General features: G+C 39.1%; 1 protein-coding gene across 1 annotated transcript; it reads left to right on the top strand.

Moving 5' to 3' along the window:
- Positions 1 to 207: 207 nt before the first annotated feature.
- On the top strand, positions 208 to 25,601 carry fam193b (family with sequence similarity 193 member B). Its single transcript, XM_062045713.1, has 10 exons — positions 208 to 634; positions 3,776 to 4,054; positions 8,339 to 8,519; positions 12,241 to 12,459; positions 16,533 to 16,944; positions 17,016 to 17,199; positions 17,294 to 17,527; positions 20,489 to 21,515; positions 21,606 to 21,681; positions 25,192 to 25,601. The coding sequence occupies exons 1-10, from the start codon at positions 479 to 481 to the stop codon at positions 25,286 to 25,288; spliced, it is 2,865 nt and encodes a 954-aa protein (XP_061901697.1). The 5' UTR covers positions 208 to 478; the 3' UTR covers positions 25,289 to 25,601.
- The last annotated feature ends 1,224 nt before the right edge of the window (positions 25,602 to 26,825 follow it).

Raw genomic sequence — 26,825 nt, 5'->3', positions numbered from 1 at the left:
TGAAGTCTGATTTAATTTTATAATCATTGGCATACATTTAAAAAAATATACATAAATAAAAAAAATAAATTTAAAAAATAAATAGCATGGTACGGTCTATAAAAAAGTTTTTTTTTTTTAAATTTATGTATAAAACAATTGAAAGTTTTGAAGGGTATTTAAACCATGTTTGATTTAACGTACTTTTAGTTATGGGAGGAGACGTTTGCCCTCACTAAAAATGGCGGCGCTTTCTTCAGCGCCCACGTCAATTTCCGTTGTAGTCGCCCTTGTGAAAGTGAAGCCACGGCGCCAGCACTTGCTGCTGTGTAACCTATGAACTCCCGAGTGTGCCAGCCCTCCGCCATATTGACTGTTGTCTTGACTGGAGGAGAGAGGGAACATTTGAGGTCCGACAATAACCGAAAAGTGTGCTCTCGAAATCCCCGAAACTGGTGCAAAACTTGGCCCGAAAGCGTAACCGCGGACCCCTATCGCGATGGCGAGGAAGAAAAGCAAGCAACAAGGCGTCGCTCAGAAGGAGCTTGTACCTGGGCAGCAGACCGTACCCAAGAACCCAGTCTCTCCCGGCGATGCAACTGGCGGCGGGGATGCTGGACTGGATAGGCTGACCGCCTCCACCAGGGCGAACCAGGCAAGCCAGTTCGGCTAATAACTGCAATACTAGCGCATCATCGCCCACCCTAGTACAATCTTACATATTATATTCTAAAACTGCATACATCAATTGTACCCCTTGACGTAATAACAGTAGAAGGAACGTTAGAGGTTCATCGTCTGTCACCCATGTTGAAGTGGCGGTAAGGACGGTGTCATTGTCTGCAGGACAGGTGACGGCACAACAGACGTTCAACACCGCTTGCTAGTGTTAGCCAGGAGGCTAGCCCCTCAGCTAGCATGCTGCAAACGTGCTTACTACCTTCCCGTGTACACACCACAGGAAACGGCTAACGAACTACGAGCTAATCGGCCAGTTAGCGCCCGTAAATAACGGCGTTGTAAGCGTCTAGCTAGCCCCCCGCCACTTTATTCCTGCTCTGTCCGGGTAAAAAAACGTCCTCAGTGTTGTCTCGCAATTCATTCTTTGTCACCTGAATGCAAAATGTGCATGTGTTTCGGAGCGTGCTGAACGGCTAATGATGCTTTGCGATTCGAAAATAAAGAATGAATGCTAAGTGTATGGGTGATTAGCGTCTAAATTGCAGAAAGTTGGGATTGCATGCTCTGCAGGCTGGATATCTGTCACCCTAAATGTATGTGTGTGTATGTGTATGTATACGTTAGGTCAGGAAAAAAACACACAAGGATATATCATCCCTACAAGCCTGTTTCACGGGTTTCCCTGCTCGTCAGGGGATTGTAAACTGTCACCCTAAATGTGTATGTGTATATGTATACATATGTATATATGTATAGATATATACACACACATATGTGTATGTATACGTTAGGTCAGGAAAAAACACACAAGGCTATAGCATCCCTACAAGCCTGTTTCGCAGGTTTCCCTGCTCGTCAGGGGATTGTAAACTGTCACCCTAAATGTATATGTGTGTTTGTGTATATGTATAAATATACACACATATATGTGTATGTATACATTAGGTCAGGAAAAAACACAAGAGGCTATATCATCCCTACAAGCCTGTTTCGCAGGTTTCCCTGCTCGTCAGGGGATTGTAAACTGTCACCCTAAATGTATGTGTGTACGTGTATATGTATAAATATGTATATATGTATAGATATATATACACACATATATGTGTATGTATAAGTTAGGTCAGGAAAAAACACAATAAGCTATATCATCCCTACAAGCCTGTTTCACAGGTTTCCTTGCTCATCAGGGGATTGTAAACAGGCTTGTAGGGATGATATAGCCTCTTGTGTTTTTTCCTGACCTAACGTATATTTCGCTCTACCTCGGTATTGATCAGTGTATAACGGATACACCACAGAAACTTCGACTATATGTGTATGTATATATGTGTGTATGTAACTATGCATGTATTAATATATATGTGTGTCTATGTATGTACATATAAGTGTGTTTGTATGTATATGTGTATATATATATATATATATATATATATATATATATATATATATATATATATATATATATATATATATATATATATATATATATATGTATATATATATGTAATCATGATACATATATATATATGTAAATATATATATACTGGGGAAACAAGATGTGAGGCTGAAGAGACGGCGGGCGTGTTCAGGGGTTAAAATGCGTGTCGCTAATGTCATGTTAATATATTTTCTGTTGTAATATTAATAGGTAGGGTCCCAATGATCGACTGGTCAATCACAATCGACAGATTGGCGACCCCTGCCTAAGACTAATATTTTGGTACTTGGCGCATGCTAACTGTTGACATGCTAACATTAGCATACTAGCTTTTTTTTTCTAGCTCGTTTTGCAGATACTAAATAGCCCACTAACCTGACATTTGACCTCTGAACTTGGCTGCTTGTTGGTGAGATTTTAAGATTTAACCAAAGTGTGATAAATACATGTTTATTATTGCACATTTTATTATTGCATCTGCTAAAATATTTTCAACATTATATTTGGTATTATCAATTAGGACTAGAAATGATCTCAGGCAAGAATGTTTCAGCAAGCAGAGTCTAACCCAGGGCTCGGGAACCTTTTTGGCTGAGAGAGCCATGAAAGCCAAATATTTTAAAATTTATGTCCGTAGAGCCATACAATATTTTTTAACACTGAATAGAACTAAATGCGTGCATTTTTAAATAAGACCAACATTTTTAGAGTATAATAAGTGTCTTATTCTTTTTAATAACATTGTTTTTCTGAAGCTAACCAATAATAGATCAAATACTTTTACCATTAATGCCACTTCTTGAACAGGTGCGGTAGGAAACGGTTGGATGGATTAAAATGCATGAGAATGTTTTATATTTTGGAACGTTATTTTTGACACTGATTACCAGCGGAATTATTCATTACTTATCGTGTTAAGCAATGCCAGCCAAAATTTATCTGAGAGCCAGATGCAGTCATCAAAAGATCCACATCTGGCTCCAGAGCCATAGGTTCCCTACCCCTGGTCTAACTTGGCTTGGGGGCCAAATCCGGCCCGGGAATGACACCATACAAGCTGCCGAGTTTAGTTTAAAACTTGGTAAAACATTTTAATCAAATTTCTGAAAAAAACACCTGTTGTATAGAGGAACTTGGACCACTGCAACCACATTGGCAGATCCTTGTATTGGCATTTGTACCTTGCTAGCAAACACAACACTGTGGTCCAAACGTAATTTACAACGGAGTCGTTCCTCAAGGCACCCTTTTAAGTCATCTCTTTTTGGGCAGTTACATTTTTTTTGTAGTGTGTGATATATGTAACTAAGATGTTGCTGTAGCTTGTTTACTTCCTATCCAGTCAGTAGTCGTTTGTTTAACTTATTCAGTAGTACTAAAAGTTTTTCTCAAAGTTCCTTTTAAGGTCCTCCCCTTTTCATCTTTCGGACTATTTAGCTGGTTCAGTTAAAAAAAAACAAAAAAACTTGACTTTAACTCCTGGCTGTCGTTGAATTTGAACTCATTAGTTGACATCGTCACATATATCGGAAGGTATTCAAAGAGGCACCAAACCACTGTCACTGTTGTGGTAATTAACAAACAAGATGATGTCTTTGACAGGTAATTGTGTGAATGCTCCTAATTATACATGCTGTTGAAATAAATTCACTGTCTTTTTTGTATGTCCTTGTGTAGCCAATGCACACCTGCTGCCTCCTGTGCCACCGCGAATTTAAGGACTGGGGGGCAAACTCTGTCAACGGACTCCCCGGTGGCCACGGCACCAAGCTGGCCGACGCCGTGCCCGCTCTCTCCCAGGCTTTATTGCGGGAGGCGCCAGGGCGCAAGCTGGCCGATTCGGTGCCCTCGCTGTCCCAGTCCCTGCTGGGTGAAGTGCCTCTGTGGATCTGTCAGAGCTGCTGCAAGAGTGTGGAGGAGGAAGAGAGACGGAGCACCCAGGAGCAGCCAACACCGGTAAATGCAACTGGCTCATATGTCTGGATTCTTTATTTTTTTAGTTAAGCCATATTGTCTTTAGTATGAGGTTATGTAGTCAGCAATGATCTTGTTTATGTTTATTTACTCACTAAATACACTGGAACCTCCTTAGTAGACCGAGGTCTATTCCGTGGTGCTGCTCGACCTCTTACCAAATAATGTGAATGAGCAAGTCTGTTCCAGGGTCAAACTGTTACCAGCATTAAATCATTTTTAACAATACAGGTAATGTTTCAGGTAACATTTTAAACATCCTTTACTGTCATACAAGGGTAAAAATAAGGTAACTGGCTGCTCTTTCGGACGAAATGAGGCTAAAATGACATTTGTCACCTTTTAATGATTTCATGACATAAGTAAACCAAAAGTGTACTTTCAAAGGCAAAATTAAAGTATTGCTAGAAACATAATTTTATATGGGACTTTATTGTATTATATGTATAGTACATGTTCCAAAAAGAAAAAAACATAAAACACAGTATATTTAAATATACTAAATGTAAAAAAGGGAATAAATATTCAAAATAAGATCATTAAATTAAATCTAGTTTGGTTACGCCCTCATGAGCGCAGCACAAGGTTGTAAAAGTTTCAACTACAATTCTAAATAAGGTGTCAAAAGCAAACTGAAATCAAATACACACAGCTTAAAGATTGATCAATACCTATTTAAATTTAGTAATACATAAATATGATGATTTATCAAAATATAAAAGAAATATACCTAAACAGAACGCTCATGATGGTTACACCAAAAAGTAACGCTATGAATCGCGTTTTTCCAAGTTTTTGGGGCATTTTTATGCTATTTCCAAGCATCTCCTTTTTATTATCGTTGATTTTAAATGGTCAAACTAATGCATATTATATATGCATGCCCTAGTAAACAAAAACAAAGTCGTATTTATTTTGATTGTTACATTTTGAAGTACATTTGTGCAGATGGGTGCGAAGGTACCCATTACCAGAGCTGTACACAAATACAACAGCAAGAAGAGGTGATGGCTAAAAAAAAGCCAGTCATTGTGCAATTTACAATTCTTAAAATGCCATACACGAGTTTGTAAGTAATTTCTGTAGATGCAAATGCATAACATAAGACTGAACGGCTTAAAAGGGAGGATTACTGAGTCTGCATGGGTGGTGACTCTCTTGTCAATACCGCGGAATTGCGTTTTCAAAATTCTCACAATTCTTGCCAGAGTGTTTTTTTTCTGGCACACCAAACAACATTTCCCATAATCCCCCGTGCAGCGTAGTTCAGTCAAAGATGGTAGGACACACAGGGAAGCAGAGCAAAAAGCCCAAGCTCGTGGATCCTCCCGCAAAGTTAAAACCGACCGTTTGGACGCGTTTTGGCTTCGCAGTCAAGAAAAAATAAAGACGCAAAACGTAACAGACATGCAAAATACAGTTTGCAGATATTGCCAGACCGCTATCGTCTGCAAGTCCGGAAATACAAGCAACATGAGAAGTCGCCTGATTAATTATCACCCAGAAAAGATAATTGACGAAAAGCCAAGATGCAAGCCAGGCCAAACATCAATTTTTGAGGCATTTCAATCAAGTTTTCCTCATCACAGCATGTTTACACCGTCAGTTGAAATACACTAAAACTGAATGTTTTTTTTTACGTTTGCTTGTTACTTGAAACACTGTTCCTTCACGGTTCTTTGCACTTTGAAAATACCTAAACATTTGAGCATTAAGTCTGTGTTTGTTTACAGTAAGTGTGTTTATCCTTACATAAGTAGCACTTAATTTTCCACACTATGGCATTTTTTTTACATTACTGCAATAATATCTTAACCTGGCCTTGATACTGTGATAATATCATACAGTGAGATTTTGACATCATTACATCCCTAGTAAACACCCCAAAAACTTTTACAGTCCAAAGTAGTCTTTAGCGTTTTTATGTAATTATGTATTTATTTCTTTAGCACACCTTAGAAACTGTTTTTCTCGCTTCGGTTGGTTTGTCTTGTTTTCAGTACACGTGTGTGAATACAGCTTTTTTTATATATTTTTTTTAACATTGTTTATTATAACATTGGTCCTGAAATCATCCAAAAACCTAAATACAGAGTAGGGATGTTTTTAGATTGTTATATTGTAAAATTGTATAGCGTGTAATTAACTCTTCTTATAACTTTGAATGAAAATATAAAATGTATAATTGAAAAAACTCTGTCTACACTTAGCACAAAACAAAAGCAAAAATGAATGTATTTAAATAGTTGTTGTAAAATTTATTTAGGCATTTACTATTTGCTAAATATGTACATTTATGTACATTAATTGCCTGGCTATAGCGCGCACCTGATTATTATAAGCTGCACATAGCAATTTTTTACCCATTTTATTTGGGGGATGTCATTTGTTAATGGAGAAAGACGTTAATTCTTGTTTTATGTTAAAATTTAGGCTAGCGCCTGTGCGTTATTCAAAGTTCAGTCATCAATCACGGATTTTTGATTATTTTCGTTACATCCCTACTGGTACCCTTCTGGGTAGGGTTTAAAAAAAACAGGGAAGCCAGAGAAATCTAAGTTAATCCTCTGGAGGTTGACTGAATGATACATTTAACATATATAAATAAGAGACAGATAAATTATTTATTCAAATTCAATATTCTGGAATTTCCTCTGCAAAACTGTCATCTGATAACAGCCTGAGCATTTCAACAGGAACCCTCTCCCCTCCCCTCAACACGGCCACTATGAAAATACTAGGGATGTATCAAAATCTCACTGTGCGATATTATCAGGGTATTAAGGCCACTGTACAATATTATTGTGGTATATGTCGGGGAAAAAAACACTTTAAAATGCCAAAGTGTGTAAAATAAATTGGCAAGAATGTTTAGGATAAACACACTTACTGGAATTAAATACAAACATAATGCTAAAATGTTCTAATCATATTTATTATGTATTTTAAGTCCACATACTTGTGCAGGAATATCCACTGTTTCAAGCAAATATTTCCAAAAGAACTTACCGTTGAGTGTCTTTAAAGTGACACTGTTAACATCAAGTATAAAACAACAATGTTCACTTTAGTATCCTTCAACTTTTACTTCCTAAAAAACATTGTCCTCCACAGTGGACATTGATTTTATCAGTTTGGAATTTGCTGTTTCCCGGAAAAGTTACCTAACAATTTAACTTTTAATAATGTTAATACCTCACCTACTGATGTTTGGCTTCGCTGGCTTCAAATATATTTTCTGGGTGACGGCGACTTGACCACTTGTCCAGAGTGCAGCAGACTTAATTACCTTCGTCAAAGAGGGTATCTTTTCGCCAGGGTTTGTTTTTGTGTTTCTTCGCAACATAACTCAAAAAGTTTTGGACAGATTTAGAATAAATGTCAGAAAACAACAATTCCGCTCATCTACTACGAACACACCCTTCACTTCCTGTTTAAGCCGTTCCGTTTTTCCTTTTTCCATATTTTCAGACCTGGCCCACGCCAAAGCGCTGAAAAAAAACTACTCACCAAGTTTTTGTGTCAAGGTATTATTGTGAAGACTTTGAAACCACAATACAATCTATCTACAAAACCGTTACAACCCCAAAAAAATATTGGTCACATCCTAATTCCTAATTGCTCTAAATTGGTTGGCTTTGACATGTTGAAACCATGTGTCGAAAACTTGGTTAACTTGATTGTCGCCGCAAAGATAGCATGACCTTCAGCCGCGTTGTTAGCATTGAATGGCACGAGCTGTTACCGCGTTTGTCGTTCGACATCGCTCACGGCAGGGCTCACCAATGTGTTCTTGATTAGGCAGGAGTCAAAGATGAAAAACAGGCATGTAAACAATGGCTCTATTGGCATGAAAACAGAAGTCCCCCATGGCGAATATATCTATTGTGATCACAACATAATAATGGAAAACAAAACAGTACTTTAAAATATATTTATATTAATAAGACTCCACTGCTAGTAAAGCAGCAACGTTTGAAGCGAAATGTGGCAAAAGACGACTGTAAGCCATTTAAAAAATACTAAATCAGCTTTTGAAGGTAATTTATTTTGGTCGCGTTTGGCTTCATAGTTGCTAATGCTAAAAATAGTAAGCATGAATGAGAGCATTGCTGCAGAGTCTCCTGAAGTGATTTAACAGTATTAGTTTTTTGGCCTATTCCCCAATCCTCATATATTGTGTCTCTAACATCTTATTTTGTTGTTGTTAGTGAGGATGAAATGCAAGGCCCTTGATTAATTGTTGTGTGTGTTTTCCTATTGCAGGTACCATTGTCACACTCTTCCTCTTGTAAGTCCCAGAACTGTGGGAATGGTTACCCAGAGCAAAGTACTGTGGATTGGGACCCAAGCTCATTCCTGTCAGCCCACAAACTGTCAGGACTGTGGAACTCAGCTCATGGGGGGGAACACTGCAACCATGGCGCCTCTTTACACTCACAACAAGGTCTGTCATCACTGCATTGCCTTTAACAACTATGAACATCAAATTTCAGGCCTCATGCATGTGAGGTTCAGTCACTAACTGATTGTTGACTTCATGACCTTTTGATGTATTTTCAAATCTGAAGTACAGTACTTTATTTGGGTTGTTAAAGATGAGTTGATATATAGTTGAATTCGATTACAAATTGCCGTACTTTCCGGGCTATAAGCCGCACCAGACTATAAGCTGCAGATGTACACCGGTACACTGTGAAATGAGATATTTACATACAAATATTTTTTTAATGTTTATTTACATATCTTGTTTCCAAACATTGCCTGTAACAGGGCAGTAAAACGGCTGATCAAACAAAACAGAAAAGTCATTGAGGTCTTTATTCATCCTTTATGAAATGAATAGGATTTTCTCCCTTTTTAATTAGGTGATAAGGTAAGATTGATTGATTGATTGAGACTTTTATTAGTAGGTTGCACAGTGAAGTACATATTCCGTACAATTGACCACCAAATGGTAACACCCGAATAAGTTTTTCAACTTGTTTAAGTCGGGGTCCACTTAAATTGATTCATGATACAGATATATACTATCATATATACTATCATCATAATACAGTCATCACACAAGATAATCACATTGAATTATTTACATTATTTACAATCAGGAGTGTGGAGGGGGGGTGGGGGGTGGGGGTGGGGATATGGACATCAAGTAGTGGACATAGAGAGAGAGAGAGAGAGAGAGAGAGATCAGAAGGCATAAGAAAAAGAATCTGCATTTGATTGTTTACATTTGATTATTAGCAATCCGGGGAGGGTGTTAGTTTAGGGTTGTAGCTGCCTGGAGGTGAACTTTTATAGCGGTTTTGAAGGAGGATAGAGATGCCCTTTCTTTTATACCTGTTGGGAGCGCATTCCACATTGATGTGGCATAGAAAGAGAATGAGTTAAGACCTTTGTTAGTTCGGAATCTGGGTTTAACATGGTTAGTGGAGCACCCCCTGGTGTTGTGGTTATGGCGGTCATTTACGTTAAGGAAGTAGTTTGACATGTACTTCGGTATCAGGGAGGTGTAGCGGATTTTATAGACTAGGCTCAGTGCAAGTTGTTTAACTCTGTCCTCCACCTTGAGCCAGCCCACTTTAGAGAAGTGGGTAGGAGTGAGGTGGGATCTGGGGTGGAGGTCTAGAAGTAACCTGACTAGCTTGTTCTGAGATGTTTGGAGTTTAGATTTGAGGGTTTTGGAGGTGCTAGGGTACCAGGAGGTGCATGCGTAATCGAAAAAGGGTTGAACGAGAGTTCCCGCCAGAATCCTCAAGGTGCTTTTGTTGACCAGAGAGGAAATTCTGTAGAGAAATCTCGTTCGTTGGTTAACCTTTTTGATTACCTTGGTTGCCATTTTATCACAGGAAAGGTTAGCCTCTAGAATGGAACCTAGGTAGGTGATGGATGTTATCACGATTCTTCTTCCTTGTACTTTTTAAAAACTGTGAGCTTTAACAGTTTCTTAAAGTGGATCAGTTTAGTACATTCTTTGATTTCTTTGCTTAATCCGTTCTATAATTTAGCCGTTAGTAAAGAAAAATCTATAGATTAGTCACAAGGTTCAAAGCTTGGGAAAACATTAGCGACTTATAGTGCGTAAAATACGTTACTTACATTATTGTCTGTTTTGTCCAAGTTCTAATGCTCTTATAATCAAAGGAAGTGTGACAAGTTTTTATCTTTTGGCATTTCAAACTGCTCCCTACTCCTCTATTTTCAATTGTTATCACGTCACATTGTTGTACCGTATTTTTCGGAGTATAAGTCGCTCCGGAGTATAAGTCGCACCGGCCGAAAAGGCATAATAAAGAAGGAAAAAAACATATATAAGTCGCACTGGAGTATAAGTCGCATTTTTTGGGGAAATTTATTTGATAAAACCCAACACCAAGAATAGACATTTGAAAGGCAATTTAAAATAAATAAAGAATAGTGAACAATTGAATAAGTGTACGTTATATGACGCATAAATAACCAACTGAGAACGTGCCTGGTATGTTAAAGGCCTACTGAAATGAATTTTTTTTATTTAAACGGGGATAGCAGATCTATTCTATGTGTCATACTTGATCATTTCGCGATATTGCCATATTTTTGCTGAAAGGATTTAGTAGAGAACAACGACGATAAAGATCGCAACTTTTGGTATCTGACAAAAAAAGCCTTGCCCCTACCGGAAGTAGCGTGACGTAGTCAGTTGAACATTTCCGCAAAGTTCCCTATTGTTTACAGTGATGGTGGCGAGAAGTGAGAGATATTCGGACTGAGAAATCGACGATTTCCCCATTAATTTGAGCGAGGATGAAAGATTTGTGGATGAGGAAAGTGCAAGTGAAGGACTAGTGGGGAGTGGAAGCGATTCAGATAGGGAAGATGCTGTGAGAGGCGGGTGGGACCTGATATTCAGCTGGGAATGACTACAACAGTAAATAAACACAAGACATATATATACTCTACTAGCCACAACACAACCAGGCTCATATTTAATATGCCACAAATTAATCCCGCATAACAAACACCTAGGTTTTTGTTATGCTAGCTCCTAGCTCCCGTCCATATAACCTGCCAATACAATTCAAACACCTGCACAACACACACAATCACTCAGCCCAAAGGACTGTTCACCTAACCCAAGATTCATAAAGCTTATATATTTACCCAAAGTTACGTACGTGACACGCACGTACGGGCAAGCGATCAAATGTTTGGAAGCGCAGCTGCATACTCACGGTACCACGTCTGCGTCTGTGTATCCAAATCAAAGTAATCCTGGTAAGAGTCTGTGTTGTCCCAGTTCTCTACAGGCGTCCGTGTATCGAAGTCAAAGTCCTCCTGGTAAGAGTCTCTGTTGTCCGAGTTCTTCGATCTTGACTGCATCTTTCGGGAATGTAAACAATGAAACACCGGCTGTGTTGTGTTGCTGACTTCCCTCGCAAAATACTCCGCTTCGCTCCGACAACTTTCTTCTTTGCTTGCTCAGCTTCTTTCTCCATAATGCAATGAACAAATTGCAACAGATTCGCCAACAAAGATGTCCAGAGTCATGTGGAATTTTGCGATGAAAACTTATGACTTTAAGCTGGCCGCGGTGCTGGACTAAAATGTCCTGTCTAACTCGTGACGTTACATCCCAAGCGTCATCATACCAAGAAGTTTTCAGCAGATATTTCGCAAGAAATTTAAAATTGCACTTTAGTAAACTAACCCGACCGTATTGGCATGTGTTGCAATGTTAATATTTCATCATTGATATATAAACTATCAGACTGCGTGGTCGGTAGTAGTGGGTTTCAGTAGGCCTTTAACGTAACACATTATGGTAATAGTCATTCAATTAACTATAACATATAGAACATGCTATACGTTTACCAAACAATCTGTCACTCCTAATCGCTAAATCCGATGAAATCTTATACGTCTAGTCTCTTACGTGAATGAGCTAAATAATATTATTTGATATTTTACGGTAATGTGTTAATAATTTCACACATAAGTCGCTCCTGTGTATAAGTCGGACCTCCGGCCAAACTATGAAAAAAACTGCGACTTATAGTCGGAAAAATACGGTACTCACTATCAGATGCATCTCTCAGGGTTGTATTTTTAGATGACGAGTAATCATCATTCACTGCAATTAAGAAAAATTATATTCTTGACTGAGTTTTACTTTCTTTGTGCAGGTTTATTAACGGGAGCAGTCTGCCACGAGAAAAGAGGACTCCACGAAGCACCCGGAAAGTCTGCTAAAACGTCGGTAGCCAAAGTGTGTCCCTACAGTCATCCGTCAACCCAGAATTCCAGCGGCTCATCTGCTGGCAACCCCCTCTCTACCTCAGCGGACCTGTGCAAGACCACTCCCAAGCATTTCAAGACTATGTGCCGTCGACCAACGCCACCAGGTGCGTAGGACTTCTTGGGTTTCAGAGAATCTCCTGGTTGGATTTGAATTGGATTTTAAAGGATTATTACATATAAAGAAACGTATTATCAAAGTTCCCAATTCGGATTTCAACAAAAGTTTTCAGGTAAAATATGCATTTGTTTAGCAAGTATCTGAAGATTAAATGCTTCATCGTTTGCTTTTTTTTCATATGTATGAAAATGGAAAATATTAGATAAATACCTAAAACATTGCCTGTAGATTAGTGATGCACCAAATTTACGGCAAAATACTTTTATCACCGGAACGGCGCCAAAATAGGATGTTGTGATGACGTAAGCAGAAGCATGCTCTTGTCTGAAGTGGAGGCAAAATGACTGCGGTGTGAACGCACTTTGGTAAATCCGAGAAAGACCCTCATACAGCGATCTGCAATATGTGAAAATATCAACAGGGGAATCTTCTGCAAATATGTTCTCCACCTGAAATCAAAACATTACGATTGCCATTTTCATTATTTTATCAACACCGCACTGAAAAGGAATGTGCGCCAGAACGTGTTGACCCTGTCGGATGTGCCACTCAGTATTTGGCTTGTACAATACATACAATAATTGCATTATATATTTTGGTGTTTTTGTTTTACAATTTTCTGCTTTGGTTTCATTATTTTCAATTTTGGCCAAGAATTGTAATTTTGGTGCATTTCTACGGTAGACGACTATTTTAGGATTGAACCTGGAATGGATTATTTTTTTATTATTTCTTACGGAAAATGTTGTTTCAACATCAGAACAAATTGGAGGTTGAATAGATTGTTTGACCTTAGAAGTTTTACTGAATGCTTAATTTTAACTTTTAAAGTTATAATAATAGTTAATAGCCAGTTATTCATTATGTAATTTACACTAGTTCATATGTCCTTAAATGTTTTGCCACAGTTACACGGCGGCCCAGATTGCTCTAAATTGTAAACATGCTGCAAACATTATATCCCACCCACTTCATGCCTCGAGCATGTGAGCTACGCCCCATGTAACACACACACACCCATACGTAGGAGATCAGTAACAATACAATGTTGCTTTACAAAAGCAGTGTTAGCAGAAGTGTATGGTTTTACAATCCTGTTCAAGAGGAATGTTGCAACCATAGCATCTGTTTTTTAAGATGGTGCCACCTGCTGCTTTTGTGTGTCTGCGTGCATTACGGGCTTATGCGTCGTATGTATTGTTGCCAACTCCTCAGCAAAGAAAGACGCTAGATGATGTCATCACCTCATTTGCATAATTTAGACTTAGACTTAGACTTCCTTTTTATTGTCATTCAAATTTGAACTTTACAGTACAGATAAGAACGACATTTCGTTGCATTAGCTCATGGTAGTGCAGGATAAAAAAGCAATAAGGTGCAGATATAAATAAATAGATTACTGTACAGATAAATATATTGCACTTTTGCATATGCATCCAGGTTTATGGATGTATGTTATATTGTCTTTATATTATAACATGATAATATAATATTATAATTTATTGCAATGGATGCTTTAGCAGAGACACAAAAGTGATTTGAAAAAATGGTAAGTATGATTAGAACTGCAAATTAACATTCTTCTGTTGATTCTGAGTTGTTTTTTAAATCAATTGTGTTCTACATTGTTTGTTAGTGTATACATTTGATCAAAAGAATAAAAATTAACTAATGAACCAAATCTAATGACTGGCTAATTACCGTAAACAATGGAATTTGGACGTTGCTGTGATTTGTATTAGCTGGACAAGACGGTAAAGAAATATTTACATTTATATCTCGCTCTGTAAAACCAAGATGGAAAAAGTTTTGCACATGCGCTTTTCATTTGCAGTCTGGAGGTGTGGGGGTCTCCTCTCTGACATAATGAGCTAGCTAGCTAGATGTTCTACTTTTGTCACAGGAAGACACACACACAGATAAGGCAAGTAAGTGACTTAGGCTGTGTACAGTGGGCAAATCAAATTCAGTGATTTATTTAAGTGTGACAGTAATGAAACAATTACATTTAAAATTACAGTCGAACTCGGAAATGTTGATCTTCCCAGTTCCACTCTGCTCGCGCAGCGGCAGCACCAGCTGACCGACAGCACCCGTCACTGCCTGCTGAGGAAAGTAACTGCTGCGTGCTTTCACCTCAGAGTCTTCAAGACACAAAATAGTCTTCAAATAATCTGGAAAAAGTCACTAGATTTGTCGCTAGTAGCTATTTACAGAAAAAAGTCGCCAAGAGGATTGGAAAGTCGCCAGATTTAGCGACAAAGTCACCAAGTTGGCAACACGATCCTCACGAGACAACTATGAGCGGCAGTCATCTTATTCAAAAATGCTTATTCTATTTGTGACCAGTGTTGGCTTAGTTACTGAAAACCAGTAAATAGTTACAGTTACTAGTTACTTTATTTCAAAAGTAACTCAGTTGCTAACTCAGTTACTTACACCAAAAAGTAATGCGTTACTGTGAAAAGTAACTATTTAGTTATTTATTTAAAAAAAAAAATTTAAGGCTCCCATTAATGCTCTTTTAGCCTTTATTTCAGTACTGTTATTGCACTGGAGAATAATACAATCTGTTGATCAACTTGACATGCATTCGCATCACTGAACTCTGCTAAGCAATGTGGTCTACATACAACACACAAAGACAAAGATGTGTTTCAAAGGGCCAATTTATTTTGGGCCAGAACAAATTGACAAAACTATTTTAAATCGCTGCAACATAACATACATAAGTAACAAACCGCACAATAACAACATGTCACAACATAGCTGTAAACCTGACTTCACCCAAGGAAGGCACACATGACATGATTATGTCATGTCACTATATACACACGCCTAACCAGGCGTTTTTTTCTCTCAAGGAATTGTGAAATAAAATCATGTCTTCAGGAGATCAACACTGTACTGAAGCCCAGAACACTCTACGCATTTCCCCAGTTTTAGTTTAGAGAAAAGGAAAGATTGGCCTGGCCCACTAGGATCCCTCTTTATGTTTGTGAACTTTATAGTCTATACATTTAGAGTGATGTGATAATCAAACACTCTAGAAGTCTAGAATGAAAGAGTACATAAGAGAATTGACAGAGTGTGTGTACCTTCAGTGCTGAATGATGAGCAGAGGCAGAGTTTGGAGTGTCTTCTTTAGCTTGCTTTCCATTTTTATATACTCACTGTCCACTGTGTCTAAGTACTTGGAAAATGTTTTCGTGCCATTTGCCGTTTGACGCCCGTTATCATGCTAATTAGCTGCCTGAAAGCGGGTGACCCCTCTGTAGAAATAGCCTCCATGTCTTCTAGCACATACGCTGCAATGGCTCTATCAATGTTGTCCTGGCTAGCAGTCCCTCCGTTAAAATCCTTAGGTTGTGGTGGAGGTAGAGGTGAAGTGGCATCGGAGTCTGTGTCTCTCTTTACTAGCTTCGTCAAAGCATGTTGCTTTTGTAGCTGTTTCAGCATATTTGAATTGCTGTTTTGGGCAGTAGATAGGATCTTTGATCCAAGACACAACTTACATTTAAACTAAAATGTTCTTTTCTTTGTGCTAGACAAAAGAAAAGTAGCGTGAATATCTCCATGTTAAGAAACTCGGCTTCGGCTCCGCCATGATGTCTTGTTAGTAAACACAGACACGCCCCCCCACCCCACACACACCCACACACAGCGCGCCCCTTCTCTTCCTTGTGACACAGGAGGAATCAGAAGGACGACACCGCAGCTCTCCAATAAAACATACTCAGATCTTCTCAGTTTCTAGCCGGTACTATATAAACAATTACGTAAAATAACGCAGTAACGCATCATGTAGTAACGGTAACTGAGTTACTGAATATAAAAAATTACGTGTTAGACTAATAGTTACAGTAACACATTACTTTGTAACGCGTTAGTCCCAACACTGTTTGTGACAAATACAGGCACTTATATTTTAATCTGTTCTTATAATATAATGTTGTTGTTATATTTTTTGTTTAAAATAGGATTATTATCCAATGACATACACTAGGTTTAAATGTAGATAAAATAATGTCATTTGTTTTGACACGTGTGATATTCCAGGTGAAGCCTTCCACGCCAGCGACCATCATCAACACACAGACTTGTCGGTACCCCCCAACAGTCCCACGGGCCTGTCTTCCCAACATTCCTCCCTCCTGCCCCCAAAATCGAGTTCGGGACAACACAACCACGTAACCTCTTCATCCCCCTCCGGTGTCACAGCTCATAGCCCTTTCTCTCCTCTGGTACCAAACCTCCACGGGTCAACCGCTAAAATGGCTTCTTCCAATTCAGACAGCCCAACGTCAGTTCACAAGCCCACTCCGTGCAAAAACTCCCACATTCCTGCTGTGAACACTCAACACGGCAAATCGGGCCCACCGGTGGCAGGCTGTAACCACCCTTGTAATGGACACAGTACGGGAACCGCGGCCTCTACCAATGTAGGCAGTTTGTCGACTGGGGCCTGCAGGTCAGTACTCACAAGGATTATTAACTATGATTGTCGAATGACCAAATGTTGTATATTTGTTTTATTTGCAGGGACCAGGCTTGTAAGGGGCACAAAATGACAAACGGGACGCTGTGTCACCCGTCACCAGAGCTGGAGGAGGTGGAGGATGAAGACAGCAGCTCTGAGAGGAGCTCCTGCGCCTCCTCTTCCACCAACCAGAAGGACGGAAAGTACTGCGACTGCTGTTACTGCGAGTTCTTCGGACACAACGCGGTAAAACATTTTCTTTTTTCACCCTCGTTTTAAATATGATGTGAAGTCAAAGTAAAGACACTTTTATCATTGAAAAACATTGATTTGGTCATAGCCTCCAGCTGCTCCAACCAGTCGAAACTATGCTGAGATCCGAGAGAAGCTCCGGTCGCGACTGACCCGACGTAAGGAGGAGCTGCCTCAGCGTCAGGACTCTGAGCTGACAGTGGCTGGTGCTATTGACAACCGTGATGTGGACGAGTTGTTGGACTTCATCAACAGTTCAGAGCCCAAACCTGTTAACAGCGCTAAAGCAGCTAAAAGGGCTCGGCACAAACAAAAAAAGAAGGTATGGCAACTGTAAAATGTTACATGTTATTTTGTTTCTTTCCAGCTGTGCTACACTTCAGTTTTGCAGTAAATGAAGGATAAAAAAGGACAATAACTAAAAAGTCAATAATGATATTGCCACCTGTAACGTTTTTTAAGTATTGCTAGAATTGGCCACTTCTGTCTGTCAGCAGGCAGAATAAACGCACTTTGACCTTTGCGGTTGCTCAGTCAGTATTAGAGATGTAAGTGTTCCTCGCCTTCCGCCCGATTGTAGCTGAGATAGGCTCCAGCGCCCCCCGCGACCGTGAAGGGAATAAGCGGTAGAAAATGGATGGATGGATGATAGGAACATTTCACAGTTTTTGTAAGCAAAATTATCACAATTATTATTACAGTATTGTTGAATGTCCTCAAAAAGTACTTATACACAATGGAAGTTTTAATTATAAAATATTCTCATACAAAATATACTTTCTTGTCAGAAGAAACATATAATACTGTTCTGGCTTCCTAAGAGCCATGTTTTTTTTTATTTGAGTGTTTCTAAATGTTAATCTTCATTTGTCTTCATTTGTAAAGGTTTACGAGTGATTTTTCAATGATAAACGTAAAGTGGGCTCGTATTCTTTTGAGTATAGGTCGATCATTCTAGTGTAAGAAAACACAGCACATGGGTTCAATTCGCACAAATGATTAGCTTAGTTGCTTAGACAATGTGTTTTTATAAGTGTGATTATATATCATGATTTTTTCGATAATTTTAATTTAAAACGGTCATACTGACCGTTGGTAGTTTTATCATCAGGTTAACTGTTACTCAATATGATTGGCTGTGAAATTGAGGAAAATGCTCTGAATTTCCCCTCTGGGATTAATAAAGTATTTCTGATTCCGATTCTATTTAAAATAAATATTTGTAATAAAAAAAAAGTTACATACAATGACTTTAACAACCAAAGCCAGTGTTTCAAACGAAGAATAGAATAGTACACTTTATTGTGATTAGACTTGGTTAATTTATTTGAACACAAAGTAAGCACAATAATGAGTTTGACTACTCAGGTTCGAGACTGATATACAGTATATACAGTCGTGGTCAAAAGTTTACATACACTTGTAAAGAACATAATGTCATGGCTGTCTTGAGTTTCCAATAATTTCTACAACTCTTATTTTTTTGTGATAGAGTGATTGGAGCACATACTTGTTGGTCACAAAAAACATTCATGAAGTTTGGTTCTTTTATGAATTTATTATGGGACTACTGAAAATGTGACCAAATCTGCTGGGTCAAAAGTATACATACAGCAATGTTAATATTTGGTTACATGTCCCTTGGCAAGTTTCACTGCCAAGGGGCGGTATAGCTCGGTTGGTAGAGCGGCCGTGCCAGCAACTTGAGGGTTGCAGGTTCGATCCCCGCTTCCGCCATCCTAGTCACTGCCGTTGTGTCCTTGGGCAAGACACTTTACCCACCTGCTCCCAGTGCCACCCACACTGGTTTGAATGTAACTTAGATATTGGGTTTCACTATGTAAAGCGCTTTGAGTCACTTGAGAAAAAGCGCTATATAAATGTAATTCACTTCACTTCACTGCAATAAGGCGCCTTTGGTAGCCATCCACATGCTTCTGCTTGAATTTTGGACCACTCCTCTTGACAAAATTGGTGCAGTTCAGATGCATAATTTTATTGGTTTTCTGACATGGACTTGTTTCTTCAGCATTGTCCACACAGTTAAATCAGGAATTTGGGAAGGCCATTCTAAAACCTTAATTCTAGCCTGATTTAGCCATTCCTTTACCACTTTTGACATGTGTTTGGGGTCATTTTCCTGTTGGAACACCCAACTGCGCCCAAGACCCAACCTCCGGGCTGATGATTTTAGGTTGTCCTGAAGAATTTAGAGGTAATCCTCCTTTTTCATTGTCCCATTTAAAGCACCAGTTCCAGCCCGGAGCATAATACTACCACCACCATGCTTGATGGGAGGAATGGTGTTCCTGGGATTAAAGGCCTCACCTTTTCTCCTCCAAACATATTGCTGGGTATTGTGGCCAAACAGCTCAATTTTTGTTTCGTCTGACCACAGAACTTTCCTCTAAAAGGTCTTATCTTTGTCCATGTGATGTCAGATGAAACACAATTTTAGCTGTTTGGCCACAATACCCAGCTATATGTTTGGAGGAGAAAATGTGAGGCCTTTAATCCCAGGTAGTATTATGCTCTGGCCCTGTTTTGCTGCAAATGGAACTGGTGCTTTACAGAGAATAAATGGGACAATGAAAAAGGAGGATTACCTCCAAATTCTTCAGGACAACCTAAAATCATCAGCCCGGAGGTTGGTTCTTGGGTGCAGTTGTTTGTTCCAACAGGTCAATGACCCCAAACACATGTCAAAAGTGGTAAAGGAATGGCTAAATCAGGCTAGAATTAAGGTTTCAGAATGGCCTTCCCAAAGTCCTGACTTAAACGTGTGGACAATGCTGAAGAAACAAGTCCGTGTCAGAAAACCAACAAATTTAGCAGAACTGCACCAATTTTGTCAAGAGGAGCGGTCAAAAATTCAACCAGAAGCTTGTGGATGGCTACCAAAAGCGCCTTATTGCAGTGAAACTTGCCAAGGGACATGTAACCAAATATTAACATTGCTGTATGTATACTTTTGACCCAGCAGATTTGGTCACATTTTCAGTAGACTCATAATAAATTCATAAAAGAACCAAACTTCATTAATGTTTTTTGTGACCAACAAGTATGTGCTCCAATCACTCTATCACAAAAAAAATAAGAGTTGTAGACATTTTTGGAAACTCAATAAGCCATGACGTTGTTCTTTACAATTGTATGTAAACTTTTGACCAGGACTGTATACAGTAGCGCACTACATGCACTGCTGTCAGTGGAAGATAATTTTGTAGGTTTTACTCTAACTCTCATTAGATTTGTGATCAACCTCATACATATTATTTTGCAGGAAAAAGCTCTACAGGGCAACATGGGTGCTGCAGGCAGTGATCCCCTCTCCAATCCATCAGAGTCCACGGACGAGCCCATGTCTGACACTTCAGAGGCTTCACGGTTACTGGACTGGCCACAGCTGGAACTTGAGCGAGTCAACAGTTTCCTCACCAGTCGACTGGAAGAGATTAAAAACACCATCAAAGACTCGATTCGGGCCTCATTTAGCATGTACGACCTCAATCTAGATGTCAATGATTTCCCAAAAAAGGCAGCTACGCTGGAAGGCAACCATTTACTGTCTCATCTCAACGGGTCTTCCGATTTGCAGCAGATAGACCTTGACTTAGCCCCTCTTTCGCTGGGAACCTTTAGGAACCATCTGGACCTGGTCAATGGATGGGAGGACACCAACACATCCCCAGATACCACCACCGTCACATCTGGAGGGGTCACAGGCGGGTCTAAGGACATCCAGCGCTTGAACACTACGCCAAGTCTCTCCAAGCTCATTCGGGTGCGCTCCCCGGAAAAATGCACTTCCTCTGGATGTGACAGTTTGTTACAAGTATCCAACCAAGGAACAGTTACAACAAAGGAGGACATTGCCGATCCTAAAACCAGCACAGTCGGAAATGCTGGTACAAAGTCAAAGAAGAGTAAAAAGCAGCAACAGCCAAAACAGGAGCAATCTGTTTCGGAGCACAATCCAAAAGTCAGTGAGTCAAGGGTGTCCGAAATCATTCGGAATGCCTCAAAAGCAGCGCTCAAACAGCTCCAGCAGTCGCCTGACAGCCAGAGGAACGGCTTGAAAAAAACTGACGAGAACAGACCATCCAGAAATGCAGCCACTGCTGCAAACGGGGGCCCCCCAAATGTGCACAAAGTTAAAAGTGACCCTGAGATACGTTCAAGCAGATGTGAGCAGGATCCCGAGAGCAAAGCTCATCCCAGCATTGCGGCAAATGTGCAGCAGCAGGTGCAATCCAAGGCGAAAAGTAAGAAGAACAAGAACAAGGGGGAAAAATCCACTAGTGCTATCGGTGCGAGATTCTTGATTTACATACATTTATGTAACTGTGTGCATGATTGCAAATTCTTATTTATTTCTGTATTTGTAACTTTTTCTGCAGATGATGTATTTCTGCCAAAAGATGTGGATCCAAAAGAAATGGATGAAATTGATCGGGAAGTGGAATACTTCAAAAGGTAAACAAAGCAAAATCATACGTCAGAATACGGTGGAACCTCCAAAGTCGACCATAATGTTAACGCTGCTCAGATTTGTTCTAATTTCTCATTTATGTTTATTGCTTCAATTGTAATCAACTCAACACATCCCAGGATGTCAGTTTGCTACCAGATTTAGGTAAAATTTTAGCATTCTCAAATGTCAAAATCAGAGTTTCTCAGTGGTATGCTGGCTCCATCTAGTGGTACGCCAAAGAATCAATTGATTAAAGTACAGGTTTTTTTTTTCCTATATTTAAACACAGTGTTACTTTTCAAACTGTGTGTAATAAAAATATTAAATATACTTGTTAAATAAAATCCCTGCCTTGTTTTAATGCCTACCCAGGCCTACTACGCTACTGTATTTTAATGTTGCTTATTATGGTGGTACTTGGAGAGCTAAGTGTTTTCTGAGATAATAATTGGTGAAAAAAGTTTGAGAACCACTAGTCTAAATAAAAGCTAACAACTGTATATTAAGACAGACCGAATAAATAAACAAAACTAATCACCCTATGATGATGCATAAAGAGTAAAACAACTTACCGTTAATTTAACGACACATTGGCAAACATTAAATATTGATAGCCATATAGTACGAGGCAGACACACCAGACATGTGAGCAGCTTTCCTAAAAAGCAACTACGGCCGCACATTTTAACACCTCATACTGTATTACAGTGGTTCTTAACTTTTTTAACTTCGGGGCCCAACTGATTTTACTACTGAGGGTCCCAAGGCCCACTCAAATATTAACACTGAATTACTAATCTTAATCTTGATTTTTATCATTGTCAACAATTTTATCTGACCTCCTTAGCCTTTAACAGGATAAACCATATCAAATTATATTAAAACCATGCGCTAATTACAAAGATTATTATCAAGGTTTAGGTCAGACTAAATACAAAATAAAGTCTAATCAAATAGACTGCAAAAGAAGGGACTCATAAAAACTGATACGTTTACATACAATCGCGCAGTGCTAAAACACATAAATTCCAACTGAATTAATAGTAAATAATAATAATATACACTACCGTTCAAAAGTTTGGGGTCACCCAAACAATTTTGTGGAATAGCCTTCATTTCTAAGAACAAGAATAGACTGTCGAGTTTCAGATGAAAGTTTTCTTTTTCTGGCCATTTTGAGCGTTTAATTGACCCCACAAATGTGATTCTCCAGAAACTCAATCTGCTCAAAGAAAGGTCAGTTTTGTAGCTTCTGTAACGAGCTAAACTGTTTTTAGATGTGTGAACATGATTGCACAAGGGTTTTCTAATCATCAATTAGCCTTCTGAGCCAATGAGCAAACACATTGTACCATTAGAACACTGGAGTGATAGTTGCTGGAAATGCGCCTCTATACACCTATGTAGATATTGCACCAAAAACCAGACATTTGCAGCTAGAATAGTCATTTACCACATTAGCAATGTATAGAGTGTATTTCTTTAAAGTTAAGACTAGTTTAAAGTTATCTTCATTGAAAAGTACAGTGCTTTTCCTTCAAAAATAAGGACATTTCAATGTGACCCCAAAGTTTTGAACGGTAGTGTATATGTAACATAAATAATCTGCCAATCAAATTTAAGTTCAAATTAACTACAGCTTTATCACTTTTGTCATAATTTTTGCGCTTTAAAAACTTCTATGACTTTAGCTCCAGGCTTCTTCTGTTTGTTTGAGATTGTCATTACTGCCAAAAGTGGTGGAAAATTGTATTATAACTGAGTACTGGTGCGGCCCTTACGGACCACAGCTGAGAAACATATTTTTTGAGAGCCCTCTGGGGGACATTCACGGCCCAACAATGGAACCTCGTCCTACGGTTACGAAACACTGCTGTATTAAATTAAAATGACGTATACATTATCTTTAGAATAGAGTAGAATAGAATATATCTTTATTGTCATAGTACATTGTACAACGAAATTGCAAGCAAACTAAACATGATCATAATAACACATAAAAACATAAGAACATGGCACTCAGATAAATAGATAAAAATATATAAAAATACCAAACACACAGCTCACATGCACAGTCATTCTTTTTTACGCCTTGTGTTTAGCGACACTATTGCTCTCGGGTAAAAAAGTGTTCTTAAATCTGTTTGTCCGGCATTTTATTGTCCTGTATCTCCTGCCTGAGGGCAGCAGTTCAAAAAGTTATGTTCGGGGTGAGATGGGTCCCTTATGATGTTGTGGGCCTTTTTGAGGCACCTGGCACTGTACAGTACATCTAGGGAGGGGGGAGAGCAGCCAGTGATCTTCATGGCAGTTTTTATGACCCTCTGAAGTGCATTTCTCTCTGCCGCCGTGCAGCTGGCATACCATACACACATGCAGTATGTCAGCACGCTCTCTATTGAGCAGCGATAGAAAGACACAAGCAGTTTTTGTGACAGGTGCTTCTTTTTGAGGAGTCTCAGAAAGTAAAGTCTCTGCTTTGCCTTTTTGATGGTCACTGAGGTGTTCGCACTCCACGACAGGTCTTCCTCAATCTGGATGCCCAGATTACACTTCGCGCACACGTCCATGGAGCCCAGGAAACATGAATGTTTTTTTTTTAGATTCTGTCATTTCAAAAACTCCATCTTTAGCGTTTGTTTGTTGACATAATCTGTGGAAGCACCAATTTTTGCGAGCCATTTCAAATGTATGTTTTTGTACAACTTTTGTGACATGTTTGTTCTGAAACGTGTGATATGTTACATAATTTAAGAAGCATTAAACTTTAGAGCAGTGGTTCTTAATCTCGGTTCGATCGAACCCTAGGGGTTCGGTGAGTCGGGCTCAGGGGTTCGGCGGAGGTCAAGACACACCCGACTCATCGTGTAAATAAAAACTTCTCCCTATCGGCGTGTTACGGATACGGCAACAGCAGAAGTCAGACTGATTTGCAGGTGTGTAATTTGTTGTGAGTTTATGCACTGTGTTGGTTTTGTTCTTTGAAAAAGGTGATGTTCATGCACGGTTCATTTTGTGCACCAGTAAAAAAACATGGTAACACTTTAGTATGGGGAACATATTCACCATTAAATAGTTGCTTATTAACATGCAAATTAGTAACATATTGGCTCTTAACTAGTCATTATTAAGTACTTATTAATGCCTTATTCGGCATGGCCTTATTATAACCCTAACCCTCTAACCCTGGCCCTAACCCTCTAACCCTAACCCTAACCAAATAACTCTAAATCAAGTCTTTGTTACTTAGAATATGTTCCCCATACTAAAGTGTTACCAAAAACATATAACTTTGTCTTGAATTTGAAAAAATACATTTTTTTTTTCACTAAAGTAGAGTTCGGTGAATGCGCATATGAAACTGGTGGGGTTCGGTACCTCCAACAAGGTTAAGAACCACTGCTTTAGAGGTTGCACTGTACACAAGCTCTGTCTTGTATCACAATATTAACCAAAAATGTCATGTTTCCCAATGCCTCTTCTACCCTTGCCACCGTGTTTGTCCTGTCTAGGTTCTGCCTCGATTCGGCAAAACAAACCCGCCAGAAGGTAGCAGTGAATTGGTCCAACTTCAGCCTCAAAAAAGTCCCCTCCAATGCAGCTCAATAGCTCGGCCCAGCGCCAGCAAATACATCTTCCACCACCACAAACTCTTTCAGTAGAGCTGTTTGATCCGAGGCCTTTCTCTCTTTCGCCGAGTTGAAGGACCTCGCTCACGACATCACGCTGGTTTAAGACTCCAACCAGTCCAACTGGTGGCCTGTTCGCCAGGGATCAATATCAAGGCCAGCTATCCCATTTTTTGCTACTATTACATTGTTCACTAAATGACCGGAAACAAGTTTGATCCACTGCATCCATGTGCTGACGTATGTAGTATGTAAACATTTACCTTACATGAAATAAATGTTTTTATCAGAAATCTTGACATTTTAACCGTGCTACATGTCTTCTGGTGCTCTTTGTGATCTTGTTACTTATCAGTTGTCATTTAAGTCCTCAAAAAACAAAATGTATGTGTTTACTCACAAGCAGGAAGCAATATATTGACCTTCTTCCAGTTTAATTGTTCCCCAAAAAAAGTTACAGAACGTGAATATACACTCCTATAAAAAAGTTAGGCAAAATACACACCACTTGAAATGACTAAGGATGCATCCTATGGAGTACCCATGCATGTTAAATTATTCTGTCTGTAGAGGTGCTAGCCCGTATATGTCTACAGAAAGATGGTCAACCACAGTGCTTTCTTTTCCCCTAGTTGGTCCAAGAGTTGATTATCTTCTAAGGAAAATGCTAACACAAGCTACACCCATGATGACATCACTTGGATACAGTGGTGTGCCGTTAGGGCCAGCAAGGCCTTCTCTGCTGGCCTAACATAAATCATGATCATAGATTATTAATAGTTCATTTTAATCTACTTTCCATAAAGTATTCATCATATTCTCTTCATGTCTTATTAGGCTCCAGTGTTGCTTGTTTTTACGTTGGAGCTTTTATCCAATCAGAATTCAGCTGGCTTGTTTCCAGCGCTGTATCAATTCTACCGGATAGACAGTTGCGATAGCCAATCAGATCACGAGTTGTTGACTGTAGCCCATCTAGGTAGCCTTACGCTAAAAGTGACTGTGATTGGATTTTCACTTGTCACTCCCAAATGAGAATCCAATCACAAGTTGTAATTTGCGAAAAGCAGGAAGGGTCACCGGAGCCATACCCGGCCAACAGAGAAATCATCGGTTCTCTCTTTTTTTAACTCCCAAAGAAAAAGTTCAAATATTTTTTTTATTTAGTTTTCCATATTTAATATGTTCTTTACAATTATTTTAATTTTGACAGTACCATGTAAGGTATGTTTTAAATGATGATGCGGGTTCATTGATTTTTAAATGTGCCGAAATATAGCCTGTTTTGTACACTGTCAATGACCAGTAGTGCACAAGTGTCTTTCTGTTTGATTGATTGAAGCTTTTATTAGTAGATTGCACACAGTACAGTACATATTCCGTACAATTGACTACTAAATGGTAACACCCGAATAAGTTTTTCAACTTGTTTAAGTCGGGGTCCACGTAAGTGTATAGCATTTCTCCAGCCGTGGTCATGTGGTGATATAAATTATGGTATTTTGAGGGGTATTTAT

The sequence above is a fragment of the Entelurus aequoreus genome, linkage group LG04 (genome assembly GCF_033978785.1).
Source record: "Entelurus aequoreus isolate RoL-2023_Sb linkage group LG04, RoL_Eaeq_v1.1, whole genome shotgun sequence".
Lineage (NCBI taxonomy): Eukaryota > Metazoa > Chordata > Actinopteri > Syngnathiformes > Syngnathidae > Entelurus > Entelurus aequoreus.
This window is presented reverse-complemented; position numbering and strand designations above follow the sequence as displayed.

What these genes read in the sequence shown, in the direction of transcription:
- fam193b (XM_062045713.1), top strand. Translation starts at nt 479, where the DNA reads ATGGCGAGGAAGAAAAGCAAGCAACAAGGCGTCGCTCAGAAGGAGCTT. An exon ending in CCTCCACCAGGGCGAACCAG is followed by an intron (nt 635 to 3,775) that starts GCAAGCCAGTTC and finishes GTCCTTGTGTAG; the next exon opens with CCAATGCACACCTGCTGCCT. An exon ending in AGTTCTTCGGACACAACGCG is followed by an intron (nt 17,200 to 17,293) that starts GTAAAACATTTT and finishes ATTTGGTCATAG; the next exon opens with CCTCCAGCTGCTCCAACCAG.